The sequence below is a fragment of the Meles meles genome, chromosome 6 (genome assembly GCF_922984935.1).
Source record: "Meles meles chromosome 6, mMelMel3.1 paternal haplotype, whole genome shotgun sequence".
In the NCBI taxonomy this organism is placed as follows: Eukaryota; Metazoa; Chordata; class Mammalia; order Carnivora; family Mustelidae; genus Meles; species Meles meles.
This window is the reverse complement of record NC_060071.1, coordinates 752,362-764,646: the sequence shown is the minus strand read 5'-3', so window position 1 is coordinate 764,646 and position 12,285 is coordinate 752,362. Positions and strand designations below refer to the sequence as shown.

Here is a 12,285-nt window from a genome sequence, read left to right as displayed (position 1 = left end):
ACGTTCTGAGAGTTTAATGGGTCTTAAGGAGCCCGAGTTTGATTGACGTTACTTGTTTTCATTCCGCAGAAGGCAAATGTGTTTTATTACAGTTGACGCATCCGTCCGTTTTAGGTTATCTGCTTCCCTAAATCGAGAAGTAGTTATTTAGCAGCCCTCTTGATCGGACGGAAGGGTTGTGACAGGGCTGCGTTGCACGGACGTGACACCGTGCATCGTCTAAGGTCCCGTCTGCGCTGTGGAATTGCCGTGAGGATGGCGCTGGGAAGGGTAGTGACACGCACCGTGCGTGTGCAGACGAGCGGCGCGGCCCCGTTCGCCGTGGCGTGAGGCCGTGACGGCAGGCTGCACCGACTTCTCAGCGTGAAGGCTAGTGTGTCAGTTAGTCCTGTGTGTGTTAAATGAAACACCCGCAGAGTAAAATGGACAAAATAGTGAGTGTGAAGTGACGCGTTTGGGCTTCGACCCTTGCACGAGTTGGAGACTGAGCTCCGAGCGCACCCTAACGCATCCCTGTTGACCACGCAGGTCTCCTGGCTAAGAAGGCCGTGGCCGCCGGCCTGCAGGTGAAACCGTACATAAGGACGAGCCTGTCTCCGGGCAGCGGGATGGTCACACATTACCTCAGCTCCAGTGGTGTGTTGCCGTACCTCAGTAAGCTCGGGTGAGTGAGGCGCTGCTCTCGGCGCGCGCTGGGACTCAGCAGCGCCGGGAGCTGCTTTGGAGGCTTTCCTGCGCCAAGAGAAGGCAGGAAAAGTTGGCTTTGTTGTACTTGTCGCCTCTCCACGGCCACACGACCTGAGGCCTCAGCCCTCCCCAGCTGCAGCCGTTGGCTGGGTAGCTCCAAGGAGCAGGGCAGCGTGTTGACCCCCGGGAGTTCGAGGGTGGCCTGTGGTGTACGGAGGTACGGACAGATGTGAGGACAGATGCACGGGAGTGGCTGCAGCCAGTGGCCATCTCGGAGTTGTGGAGGTCACTTGTCAGAAGGATCGAAATGTGACAGGCTGCGCCATTAACGGATTAAAGTGTCTTAATTGACGCTTTGTGAGGTTACCGGGTTTGTCAAACACGGGTTCAGTTGTCCCCACACTGTGTAGAAACTGACTTTCCCATTTCTTACGGACTCAGGAGAGAGCTGATGCCAGCTGCGTGTTTTGGAACCTGTTAACCTCAGTTCCTTTGCAAGACGGACAATTACAAAACCTTTTTTTGCTTTTAGAAGAGTGGGTGCAAGTAATTTTGAGAGTTCTGCCTGTAATTTCTTAGTTCTGCCATCTGGGACTTCTGTCAGGGGCTTCCTCTGGGGTTTTGGTTGGTCGGGAACGGAGAGGTCTGCTCGCGTTGGCAGCCCCAGCTGCAGCCCCTTCTGCGGCCTTGGTGTCGCTGTCACCGCTGCGTTAAGCCTGGGGGAAGCACCGTGTCCGTAAAGGTCGTCGTGGCTGTTTGGGGAGCTGTCCTCTGCCGCCTGCAGGTTTTGTGCGTCGGGTTTAGGCGACCACGTCCCCCTCAGGGATGCCGTGTCATCGTTCTCGTGTTGAGTCCCGACGACACGCCTGATGCTCAGCCAGACAGACCGATGAGGGTTAACCCGCGCGTCCCGTGCGTGCGCTCAGGCGGCTCATCCCGGGGATGGCAGTGAAAGACCAGGCCAGCCCTTCCTTGACAAACGTTACGACGTTCTGCTCGATCACGTCTGTTTTTCCAAATGCAGATTCGAAATCGTTGGCTATGGATGCTCAACATGTGTGGGGAATACGGCGCCCCTGTCGGAAGCAGTTCTCAGTGCAGTCAAACAGGTAAAGACGTCTAAACGGATTTTCTTAACCACGTATTCTGTTGCTAACCACGGGCACGTTCATATTTCGGTGGTCCTTGACCCTCTTGGGAAGAGTAAATCTTAAAACGATTGGAAGAATCATTTTTAGATCCTTGAAATAATCCCTGAGTGACGTAGTGAACTAGTTTGCTCACGGGATTTGGTGGTTCCGTGTCTAATAACCGGTGGTCAGTTTTTCGGTTGTCTTCCCTCGGGTGTGGAATATCTGAGGTTGCGTGTATATGATGATCCAAATTTGTACCATTTCTTGAATGTGTATTTGTGTATTTTTTTTTTCAGGGTGATTTGGTTACTTGTGGAGTTTTATCTGGAAACAAGAATTTTGAAGGCCGTCTCTGTGATTGTGTTCGTGCCAATTACCTTGCCTCCCCACCCTTGGTGGTGGCTTACGCCATAGCGGGCACGGTGGACATAGACTTCCAGACGGAGCCTCTAGGTATCCTTCTGTCACTACACAAGCAAACCCACACACGCTCTACGCTCCAGAACTTGTTGTATTTCTGAAATGCTTCTTAGACCGTCTATTCTTTGAATTATTTCAAGAAACCTTATCTTTTATTCATATAGAAAATATAGAATGTACAAGGGCTTCGTTTTTTTAGATGCTTATGCCCACTGCAGTCTGGTGTTGGTTTACTTGGTTTCTGGGACAGGTTTTTGAAAACATGGGAATACCTTGAGGGAATTACTTTTTTTTTTTTTTTTAAAGATTTTATTTATCTGAGGGAGAGAGCACCAGCAGGGGCAGAGGCAGGGGGACAAGCAGACTCCCCACTGAGCCGGGAGCCCGATGCAGGACTCGATCCCAGGACTCCACGATCATGACCTGAGCCGAAGGCAGAGGCTTAAAGCACTGAGCCACCCAGGCGCCCCTGGAAGGAATTACTTTTTATACTAACACTGATGTCACAACGTTCTCTCCAGGCACTGACGCTACTGGCAAGAGTGTTTACCTGCAGGACATCTGGCCCACCAGAGAGGAGGTCCATCGGACGGAGGAAGAGCGTGTCATACTGTCGATGTTTAAAGCACTGAAAGAGAAGATGGAGGTAAGAGGCTCACTTGTTTCTGAAGTACTTTAGTAAACGGCACTGTTGATCTCCTGTGTCTTTTGGAACTTAATAAAAATTAAAATCACATTATTTTGATACAGTGTATAATAAATGATAATCATGTTGTATTTAGAATCTGTAATAATCTAGGAGAATAGCTTAGAGTATTTAAAACCAATCTTAGGGGTACCTGGGTGGCTCAGCTGGTGAAGTGTCTGCCTTCAGCTCAGGTCATGATCCTTGGGGTCCTGGGATCGAGCCCCGCATCAGTCTCTCTGCTTGGTGGGAGTCTGCTTCTCCCTCTACCACTCCCCCTGCTTGTGCTCTCTCGCTCACTCCTTCGCTCAGATACGGACTTCAGGGGAAAAAAACATGATCTTAATGACTTATTAGAAATATGTAGCAAGGGGCGCCTGGGTGGCTCAGTGGGTTAAAGCCTCTGCCTTCGGCTCGGGTCATGATCCCGGAGTCCTGGGATTGAGCCCCACATCGGGCTCTCTGCTCAGCGGGGAGCCTGCTTCTCCCCCTCTCTCTGCCTGTCTCTCTGCCTACTTGTGATCTCAGTCAAATAAACAAAATGTTTAAAAAAAATCTTAAAAAAAATATATAGCAAGCATCGTGAATGTGGGCAGAATTCATAGAAAATAACCCTTGTTATTCCCATTGAGATGGCTGAAAGTCCAGAAGTAAGAGCGAGCGTGGCGTGACCCTCCTGCCCCCGTCTGCCTGCCTTACCTCCCCAGAGGCCGTCAGGCACATCCCTTGCTCACGCATCTTTCCAGAGAGGTTTTTGTGCACCTGTGAGCAAATACATTTATTCGCATTTTCTGAAACAAAACTGAGAACATAGTATGAGGGTCGTGGAGGTATTCACTGAGCAAGTGTTTGTCGAGCGCCTGCTATGTGCGGGGCGCTCTGCTCGATGTTTTGGGATGTATCCGTGAACAAAAACCAAGCCCTGATGGGGGAGGCAGGCAGTGACCTGTAATCAGAATTGTGACGTAAATTACATGACATGCTGAGGAGTGGTAGGCGCCGTGGAGAACTGCAGAGTGGTCGAGAGAGCCGATGACCACAATCTGAGGAGGAGATTTATGGAGGCTATTGGAAGCAGGATGTGTGTTGAGCCCGGTTTTGCAGGAGTTAAAGAAGTTTCTGTACACCTGGACCAAGGGCTTTCCGGGCAGAGCAAACGTATGAAGGCCTCACGCAGGGACCCTCGATGAGGGCAGCGGGGTGGCTGGCACACGGGGAGTGGGGGCCGTGCCGGGAGCCAGTGCTGGGGAGATGTGGGGATTGACGTCACAGAGCAGGATTAGGCCGTGAGTACGCTGAGTCCTGAAGGAAGGGACAGGGAGCCTCCTCGAGGCCGCAGACAGAGGCGTGCTAGGCTCTGTCTCCACGTGGAGGACGTGGTGGGGGAAGCCAGGGTGGAAAGGATGGAGGCAGGGGCGCCTGGCCCGCGTGGTCATTTGTGTGTGGGAATCTTCATCTCAGGGTCATGCGTTTCAGCCCCACGCTGAGCATGGAATCTATTTAAAATAAAATTTGAAAAATTAAATTCAAATAAAAAGAAGGACACACAGAGTCGGGCCAGTTGGTTTGAGCAGTCCTGTGTGCGAGGTGGCCATGGCCTGGGCTGCGGGTCTTCGTGGCGGTGTGGAACGGGGGCGAGACTTGGTGTGGAGTGTAAGGGAGGACCGTGTGGGGTGCGCACACTGACCTCGGCAGAGGCTTTTCTCCCAGCCGCGCTCCTGGAAGTGACCGTGTAGCCCACAGCACGACCTCCTTGTAGCTACGTGGATTGCTCTTCTAAACCCTTGACCCTTTCATTGGATTTTTAAAAATCTTTTATGTTCAGTTTATATTAAAACTTAATCTCAGTGTATTCATGAAGATCTAGTGCTGGAGTTTGAGGAGCAAATCTTGATTTATTTTGTCCCAACAATGTCCTAGTGTTCTAGAATGTGCTATCTTCCTTTCCCAATGAAGAAGGCCTGTTTTTGGGTCCTGCTAACGTGAGGACTTTTTAATTCCCTTGAACGTTTTCATAAGCCTCTTTTTTCTGACTCCATTTTATCTTCTTCTTTTGTTCATCAACCAAACTCCCATTCACAGATGGGAAACAAGCGCTGGAATTCCCTGGAAGCCCCAGACTCGGTGTTGTTTCCTTGGGACCTGAAGTCCACGTACATCAGATGTCCTTCATTTTTTGATAAGCTTGTAAGTGTGGTTTCACCGTTTGATCTTTTTTTTTGAGGTTGTTAGGAACTAAAAAAAACTTCAGGAAGGGTGAAAGCCTTTCACGGTTTGTACCTTGTAGACCAAAGAGCCAGGTGCCCTGCAGCCCATTGAAAACGCGCACGTCCTCCTGTTTCTGGGGGACTCGGTCACCACAGACCACATATCGCCCGCTGGGAGCATCGCCAGGAGCAGCGCTGCCGCCAAGTACTTGACGAACAGAGGGTAGGTGCGCGGGGCCCCTGGTCACTCTCCCTGCCCAGTACACTGACCCTTGAGCAGCATGAATGTGAACGACTTGGACCGACCTGTGCTCAGATTTGTTCTGATAAACACAGTCTAGGGCTGTAAGTGTATTTTTTCTTCTTGTGACGTTCTCAGCATTTTCTTTTCTCTGGCTGACTTGTCGGAATAGAGGAGGTCACGTGTAGGACACAGAACAGGTGCTAGCCGGCTGGAAGTTCTGGGTAAGCATTCTGGTCAGCACAAGGGTATTCGGTTCTGGGGAGTCCGAAGTTCTACCTGATTGCCGACGGTGTGCCGGGTTGGCGCCCGTACCCCGCGGCGGCTGGGGTTTGGCTGTACGGGCTGCCGTAACGGGCGGTCTGGTCACTGCTGAATCTACCGCGGCAGTGACTGGTGTTCCCGTGGTACCTGCTTTTACCTATAACTTTAGAAATGGAAATTGCTGTTTTAAATTGAGCCCTTTGTAGATTGGAAACAAGATTTCTTTTTCTTTTTAACGCGACTTTATTGAAAAGTCAGCTTTGTTTGACCTACCGAGGGAAGCCTGATGGTTCCTGCTGTCGGAGGGCAGAATTTAAATGTGTGTTTTGGGGACTGCAGCGTGTGTGCGGGAGACCAAGCTTGGTCTGTGTCCATCAGAAGACAGTGAATTTTCGCCCATCGAGCCTAAAACTTAGAACATGATGTAAACATGATTGATGTGGGAGTTAGAACTCCAAACCTAGAAAGCTCTGACCTCGTTTCTGCATGATGGGCAGTGTGGAGCTGCTCTGTTACAGAGACGTGTGGACAGCAGAGACGGACTTAGGGGGGCGTTTTCCAAGTGACGCCTTTCCATTAGATCGCTCAGGGCCCAGCGGCGCGGTCGCACGTGTGGCCGTGCCGCTCTGCTCACGGTCGCGTCGGTGCTTTTGTGGAGTTCGTGTTTGAGTGTCTTCTCTGGTTAACTGTAGTCTGGTATGAATTTAAAACCCTTTTTGGTAGAAGTTGCTAATAGCAATTCCTTGTCTTATAACTTGATGGGAACGAGTCTGTCACACACGTGGCTTTTATTTATAATGCTTTTCATCGTGGTCGTCGTTGTGACCTGGCATCTGCCAGAAACAGTCCCCGCGCTTCTCAAATGGGTAACTGCCGTCGGGTTCTGACGTCTGAGGACAGATCTCTTAGTTCTCATCAGTCAGGATGTGTTTTGGGTCCTTAAAACCCCTCTTCAGGCTTGTCCTGAAGTAAGCTGCTTAAACGTACAGGTTAGAGAACTTACTGCCTTTGCGGAAAAGACCAAAGTAGAGACTGGTCAGCATTGGTTCCTGATTGTCGCTTGTGCTCGCTTGTTGGGCCTCCGAGTCGTGTGTGGTGTGCCCAGGCCGGCGGTGAAGAGCAGCCTCCCGTCCAGGTGACCGTGTCGGCCGCTGTCCTGGCGCTGGGCCTCCTGTGGGCCAAGTCGCCTCGCGCTGCGCTTTCGTGGTCGCGCTGAGTCAGAAAGAAATTGAAGGAGGGTCCTGGTGTTGCATAGCATTTTGGTAAAAGCCAAGGGGCACAATGTGAATTTCTGGAAAGGGGTGGACACTCTTCGCTTTATGCTGTTCTGACTGGGGAAAGGTTGCCTAGGGGTGCTCTGTCCTCAGACATCAGGGAAGCCTGTACAGACAACCAGTGCTTCTTGGGGGGAATGACTGATTCCATTATTGACTGGCTGTCTGATCGGAAGAAATTGTGACTTTTTCCCCCCTGTCTAGGTAGTATTTTTGAGTTCGTAGTTCTAGAGAAATATAGTTAAAGTACGTTACCTGAGTTTGCTTCAGAATTGTCTCCTGGGGGGAAATTCCGGAAGAAACAGGCATCTGGGCATTCACTGTTTTCTCCACGTTTGTGTGTGTGTGGAATTTTCCGTTATAAAGAGAGTACTTTTGAGTGAGTTTTAGGGTCCAGTACCGTGTGGAGGTTTTCCATCTGAAATGAAACCAGCTTCACGACTTCCTCACAGCCTTACTCCTCGCGAGTTCAACTCCTACGGGGCCCGCAGAGGCAACGACGCGGTGATGACAAGAGGCACGTTCGCGAATATCAAGCTGTTTAATAAGTTTCTTGGAAAACCAGCTCCCAAAACAATTCATTTCCCATCAGGACAGACGGTAAGGCTGTGCACAGAGCGTTTGGGCAGTCGCTCTCTGGGCCCGGCTTTGTGCTGAAGACGCTCCTGTTTGCTTTCGCTCCACAGCTTGATGTGTTCGAGGCGGCTGAGCTGTACCAGAAGGAAGGTGTCCCGCTGATCATCTTGGCAGGGAAGAAATATGGTTCAGGAAATTCCAGAGACTGGGCTGCCAAAGGGCCGTATCTGCTGGTACTGATGCTTCAATTTTATCTTCTTAAAATTGGTGTTTGAATATTTCCTTTCGTCAGTGACATTCTGTCAGAGCTTACATTGCTTGTTTGGATTTTTTATGCTGAATGGGAACTCATATTGGTGGGTCTTTTTTTAGGGGATCACGTATAATATTTTGTACTGATGTAGTTACGTTCTAGTGCTCTGGGTTAGGTTTGATCTCCGTCGGTCCCACTTGAAGAAATCCGCACAGTGGAGGGAAAGGAGGCCCCAGTCTTACACGGACGCTCTGGAATGCGGATTCCACTGCCCCCGCCCCCCCTTCACTTTCTCTTTTGGGGGTTCACGGACTCACAGGTGGGCCGAGGGGCGGAGGTAATGATCCCTGGCCACCTGCTGAGAAGGCACATCTTGCACCTGCGTCCTTGCTGAAGTGGGGGCAGGTGCTACTGGGGAGGGTCGTCAGGACCCTCGCTGTGTGCCCTCTGCCTGCGCTCACTCGGGAGTGCTCGGAGCGGGCGGCCAGCACCCCTCCTGGCTGTGGTGACCGGGGACACTCCGCGCTCCCTGAGTCTCCAGTCTCCCCTAGAACTGAGTGCTCGGAGGAGCTGCCAGAACAAGCCAGATTCTCCCGTCTTCGGGGATAGTAATTATCTCCGAGATACTAATTACAGCTTCCGTTTTCTCTCGCAGTTCGTCTAAAACAGACAGGTGTGAGGCTTTGGTCCTAAGGTGTCTGTCTAGTCAAACACTGAAGCGCTGCTTGCAAGCTGGGGATGTCGGCTGGGTTTTGTCTGTCCAGGGGCCTTATGTGTTCGAGCAGACGGGAACCTGCCTGTCTGACGGGGAGCGCCCTACATGTCCGTGTCTGCACGTACGTCCTGCGATGCAGACCTGCACTTCATGCTGGTTTCCAGTGACGTCCTCCCCCGCCGCCTCCCCTGTGCCCGGCACCCCCTCGGTCCGGGGCATCCCTTCTCTCCATTCACGTCAGGCCATGGCGCTCACAGGGCCGAGGACTGACTGCTGGGTGCTCACAGCGTGTCCCTCTCTTTCCGGACAGAGTACAGATGCTCACGCGGTACTTGAGCAGGTGCACAGTCTGTGCGGCATTAAAACGGCAGGGCGGGCAGCAGGGGGAAGATGTGGCTGGAGGAGAACGTCCGGGAAAGGCTCCGTAGGAGGACAGTAGGGACAGTTGAGAAAACGTGGGTCTGGAACCTCTCTGGCTTGTTTTCTCCAGAGAACAAGGATTTGCTGTTGCTCTACATTCACTTGATGGTCTCTGTCGTTGGATGTCTGCTCAGGGTCGCTTAGCTGCTCAGTCTGTGAGAATCCCCGTCTCCTACTTCCTCCGCTGCTGTGGGACGCACTTCTCTGTGTTCGTGTGGCAGGGCAATGGAGAGGGCTACTGAGCATGTGCGTGGGTCTGCCAGGATCCCAGACCCTCCTGAGCCCTGTTGGAGCCAGGCCGCCACGCCCTGTGGGGGCTCCACCCGGTTGGCGTTGCTGGCCTCAGCCTTGCAGGGCGCAGGGGCGGGTGGAAGCAGCTGGGGAGCCGCCTGAGAGCGGAGAAACAGGGAAATCATCGGTAGGTCCCTGATACCGCCCGGACCGCATGCTTCTTCGGTTAAGAAGTTTTACAGAAGGGCCACGAGTAGAATTTTTTCCCTTGAAAATGGTTCGATAAAGCAACTTTGAAGAGCTGACTGGAGAAATAAAATGCACATTTGTTACAGGGTGTGAAAGCTGTTCTGGCTGAAAGTTACGAAAAAATTCACAAAGATCATTTGATTGGAATTGGCATAGCTCCGCTGCAGTTCCTTCCAGGAGAAAATGCAGATTCCTTGGGCCTCTCTGGCAGAGAAACGTTTTCTCTAGCGTTTCCCGAAGAGCTGTCTCCTGGAGTTACGTTAACTGTGAAGGTATCTCTCGGATTCTCGTCTGTGGGTGTGTCCCGTGTACTCAGCTGGGTGTCAGCCCAGGAGAAAGGGTGCTCGTCAGCCGCTCACCTGTGCGAGTTAGTGCTCGTGCGTTGTGGTTTAATTGCCATGAAGCCGTATTAATGCAGCTGGGAGCCCCAGGACACGCAGACACTCGGTCCCGGGAGTAAGACGACACGTGGGCTCCCCGCTCGCGCGGCCGCACCTTTCCCGTCTGCCTGCTGCTTTTGGGCTCATGGGATTCGAATGCAGCCTGCACACGTTTGCAGGGGGGCTTGGGAGGGGCGCAGGGAAGGGTAGCCGATGTTCACACGCTGACCAGTTGGTACAAAGTGGAAATGAGCACTGGGTGGAACTTCCCTACCTGGTCAGAGTCCGCTGCGCTTGGCTGAGTGTCGTAGGTGACACGGGACTTGTCACTTGGAAATGGGGAGGAAGGGGCGTCCGGCTCTTGATCTCCACTCGGGTCGTGATCTCAGGGTCGTGAGCTTGAGGCCTGCGTTGGGCTCAGCGCTGGTGGGTGGAGGCTGGTTGAGAGGTAGCGGTGCTTAGATACGGCGGGAGGAGGCTTCGCGGAGTCTGGCAGGTGGTGGCCTGGGGCTTGGAGACGGAGGCTCTGAACACGGGGACACTCAGGAGATTCTGCCGCTCACGTGAGATGTTTCTGTTTGTTTAAAGACAAGCACTGGGAAAGTGTTCAGCGTGCTTGCTTCGTTTGACAGCGACGTGGAGGTGACGTTGTACAGACACGGAGGACTGTTAAACTTCGTGGCCCGGAAATTCTCATAGCCTCTGCTCCCCACGGATACCCTTTCAGAACTGGGAACTGCGAGGAAAGCCTTTCGTGCTGGACCTGGGGCTCCCTGCCTGCTGCTGCAGATGGTCCCGTGCGCTCAGCGATCTCACCGCGGGTGTAAATGGTTACGAATCAACGTAGGGACTGAAATGAAATCTTTGATTTTAAATAATACACGAATGGTGCTATTAACAATGCTCGGATCACCGTGTGAGCTGTGCTGTGGAGCGGCCTCTACGTATGGGGCATTTTAGCAGACTGTTTGTAAATAAAGGCAGAATTTGAACTTGTGTTGAAGATTCTTACATGAATAACCTTCCTGAAGTTGTTTAGTTTTGCACCTGTAAACTGTATACTACTGTTTGTTGGTTTAAGACTAGCAGGTTGGAATTGGAAGCTGGATTAGACTCTAAAATTGTGGAAGTTGGAATCTGATTTACAAATGGGCTTTCAGACCTGAGCTGGACATGGTCGACGTTCACAGTTTATAATAGAAGCTGGGGTGATCCTAGTGGCTGTCTAACTGCTGGGGCTCAATGCTCCCCCAGACACAGTGCTCATGTCCCATTGGGCCCAGGCCCCTCCCCACACAGACACGGGGCTTGGGCGTGTGAACACACGTGTCCCATCGTGTTCCGTAGTGTGCTCCCGTCAGTCTCAGATGGTAGCCTAGCTGCGGGATTCGGTCATTCCGCTCACTGGATGTGATGCCGTTGCTTCCTATAACCTCTTATTTTAGGTATCATTAACCAAAATTCCACTCTTCTCTAGTTGCTGAAGAGAACTCAATCATTAAATGCTAAAATGATTTCCTTTAGACTTTTAAATTATCCACCCTAAATAATGTAGTTGCTGCTCAACTCTAAGCATTTTTTAAATGTTAGTTATTTCTTAATTATTTAAAATTAGTTTTCTGTCATTTTGAATCCTTATTTTACCTGGGATGCATGATTCTATTAATTATGTTTTTGTTTTAACCAAAGCCGACTATCAGGATTAAACACTGAGATTGTCGCTGTCTGAAAACCCTACTTTGTCCACACACACGTCCGTTCGCCGCAGCAAGTGTTCTGTCAACAAGATGTTTGGCAAATGTTACGAAAAAGGTTGGGAAATTAATTCCAGAAGGTCCCACGCCTTTTTTTAAATTAAGAAATCAAACTTAGCAGCCAAAAGGTTAGTTAGAGAGATTTTCGTCCATGGGGAGAGCTTCCTCTGACCCAGCTGGGCTGCGGCGGCTCGGCCAGCCCGCGTGGCACAGGAGGGAGGACTGTGCTGCCGGATCACGGCCGGATCCGCCGGCGCCGGGGTGTGGACTGCTGAGAGCTCCGCACAGAAGCGCTCATGGGCTCTGTCTTCTGGAAAGTAGTCTGTAAGTCTGTGTTCAGACAATCATGTGGACTGGAGTCTGAGAACATGATTTCCCTTCTTTCAAATTTTTTGGACTCCTTTCTGTGGTACTTTCACGCTGTGTTTTTGATGTGTTGTTATGCCCGTGTATCTGTCCTGCGTATGTTTAATTCACATGAAAACATGAATTGGAAGAGTCACGAGTCGAATGTTAACTTCCCTGTTGCCTGCTTGGCAGAGGCGGTGGCTGCCTGGGGACACGTCTGTGTCATCCGTGGCCGTGGGCGTCGGCTCCAAACAGCCAGGCCAGGAGGCTGGGCCGGTGCAGTCCCTATCCCTGGTCCAGCACCGGGACGTGCAGGCCTCAGACTCCGGGAGCAGAGTCGAGGCTGCCGGCCTCTGGCTCCTGCACAGCGGACACTGGAGCAGAGAGCATGGCCACGGCCGGCGTCGGAGAAGGAGCCAGGCTGTGCGCCCTCGTGGGTGCCGTGCGC

At 51.8% G+C, this 12,285-nt stretch overlaps 1 protein-coding gene across 1 annotated transcript in view; it reads left to right on the top strand.

Annotated features, from left to right (window-relative positions):
• IREB2 (iron responsive element binding protein 2) overlaps positions 1-11,460 on the top strand; it is a 41,012-nt gene extending 29,552 nt beyond the window's left edge. The window contains exons 13-22 of the mRNA XM_046007410.1: positions 529-664; positions 1,712-1,796; positions 2,117-2,273; positions 2,762-2,886; positions 5,008-5,112; positions 5,213-5,355; positions 7,364-7,511; positions 7,598-7,720; positions 9,442-9,627; positions 10,324-11,460. Of these exons, the coding sequence (XP_045863366.1) occupies positions 529-664; positions 1,712-1,796; positions 2,117-2,273; positions 2,762-2,886; positions 5,008-5,112; positions 5,213-5,355; positions 7,364-7,511; positions 7,598-7,720; positions 9,442-9,627; positions 10,324-10,434 (1,319 nt within the window). The 3' untranslated portion in view covers positions 10,435-11,460. The remainder of the gene's footprint in view (positions 1-528; positions 665-1,711; positions 1,797-2,116; positions 2,274-2,761; positions 2,887-5,007; positions 5,113-5,212; positions 5,356-7,363; positions 7,512-7,597; positions 7,721-9,441; positions 9,628-10,323) is intronic.
• The last annotated feature ends 825 nt before the right edge of the window (positions 11,461-12,285 follow it).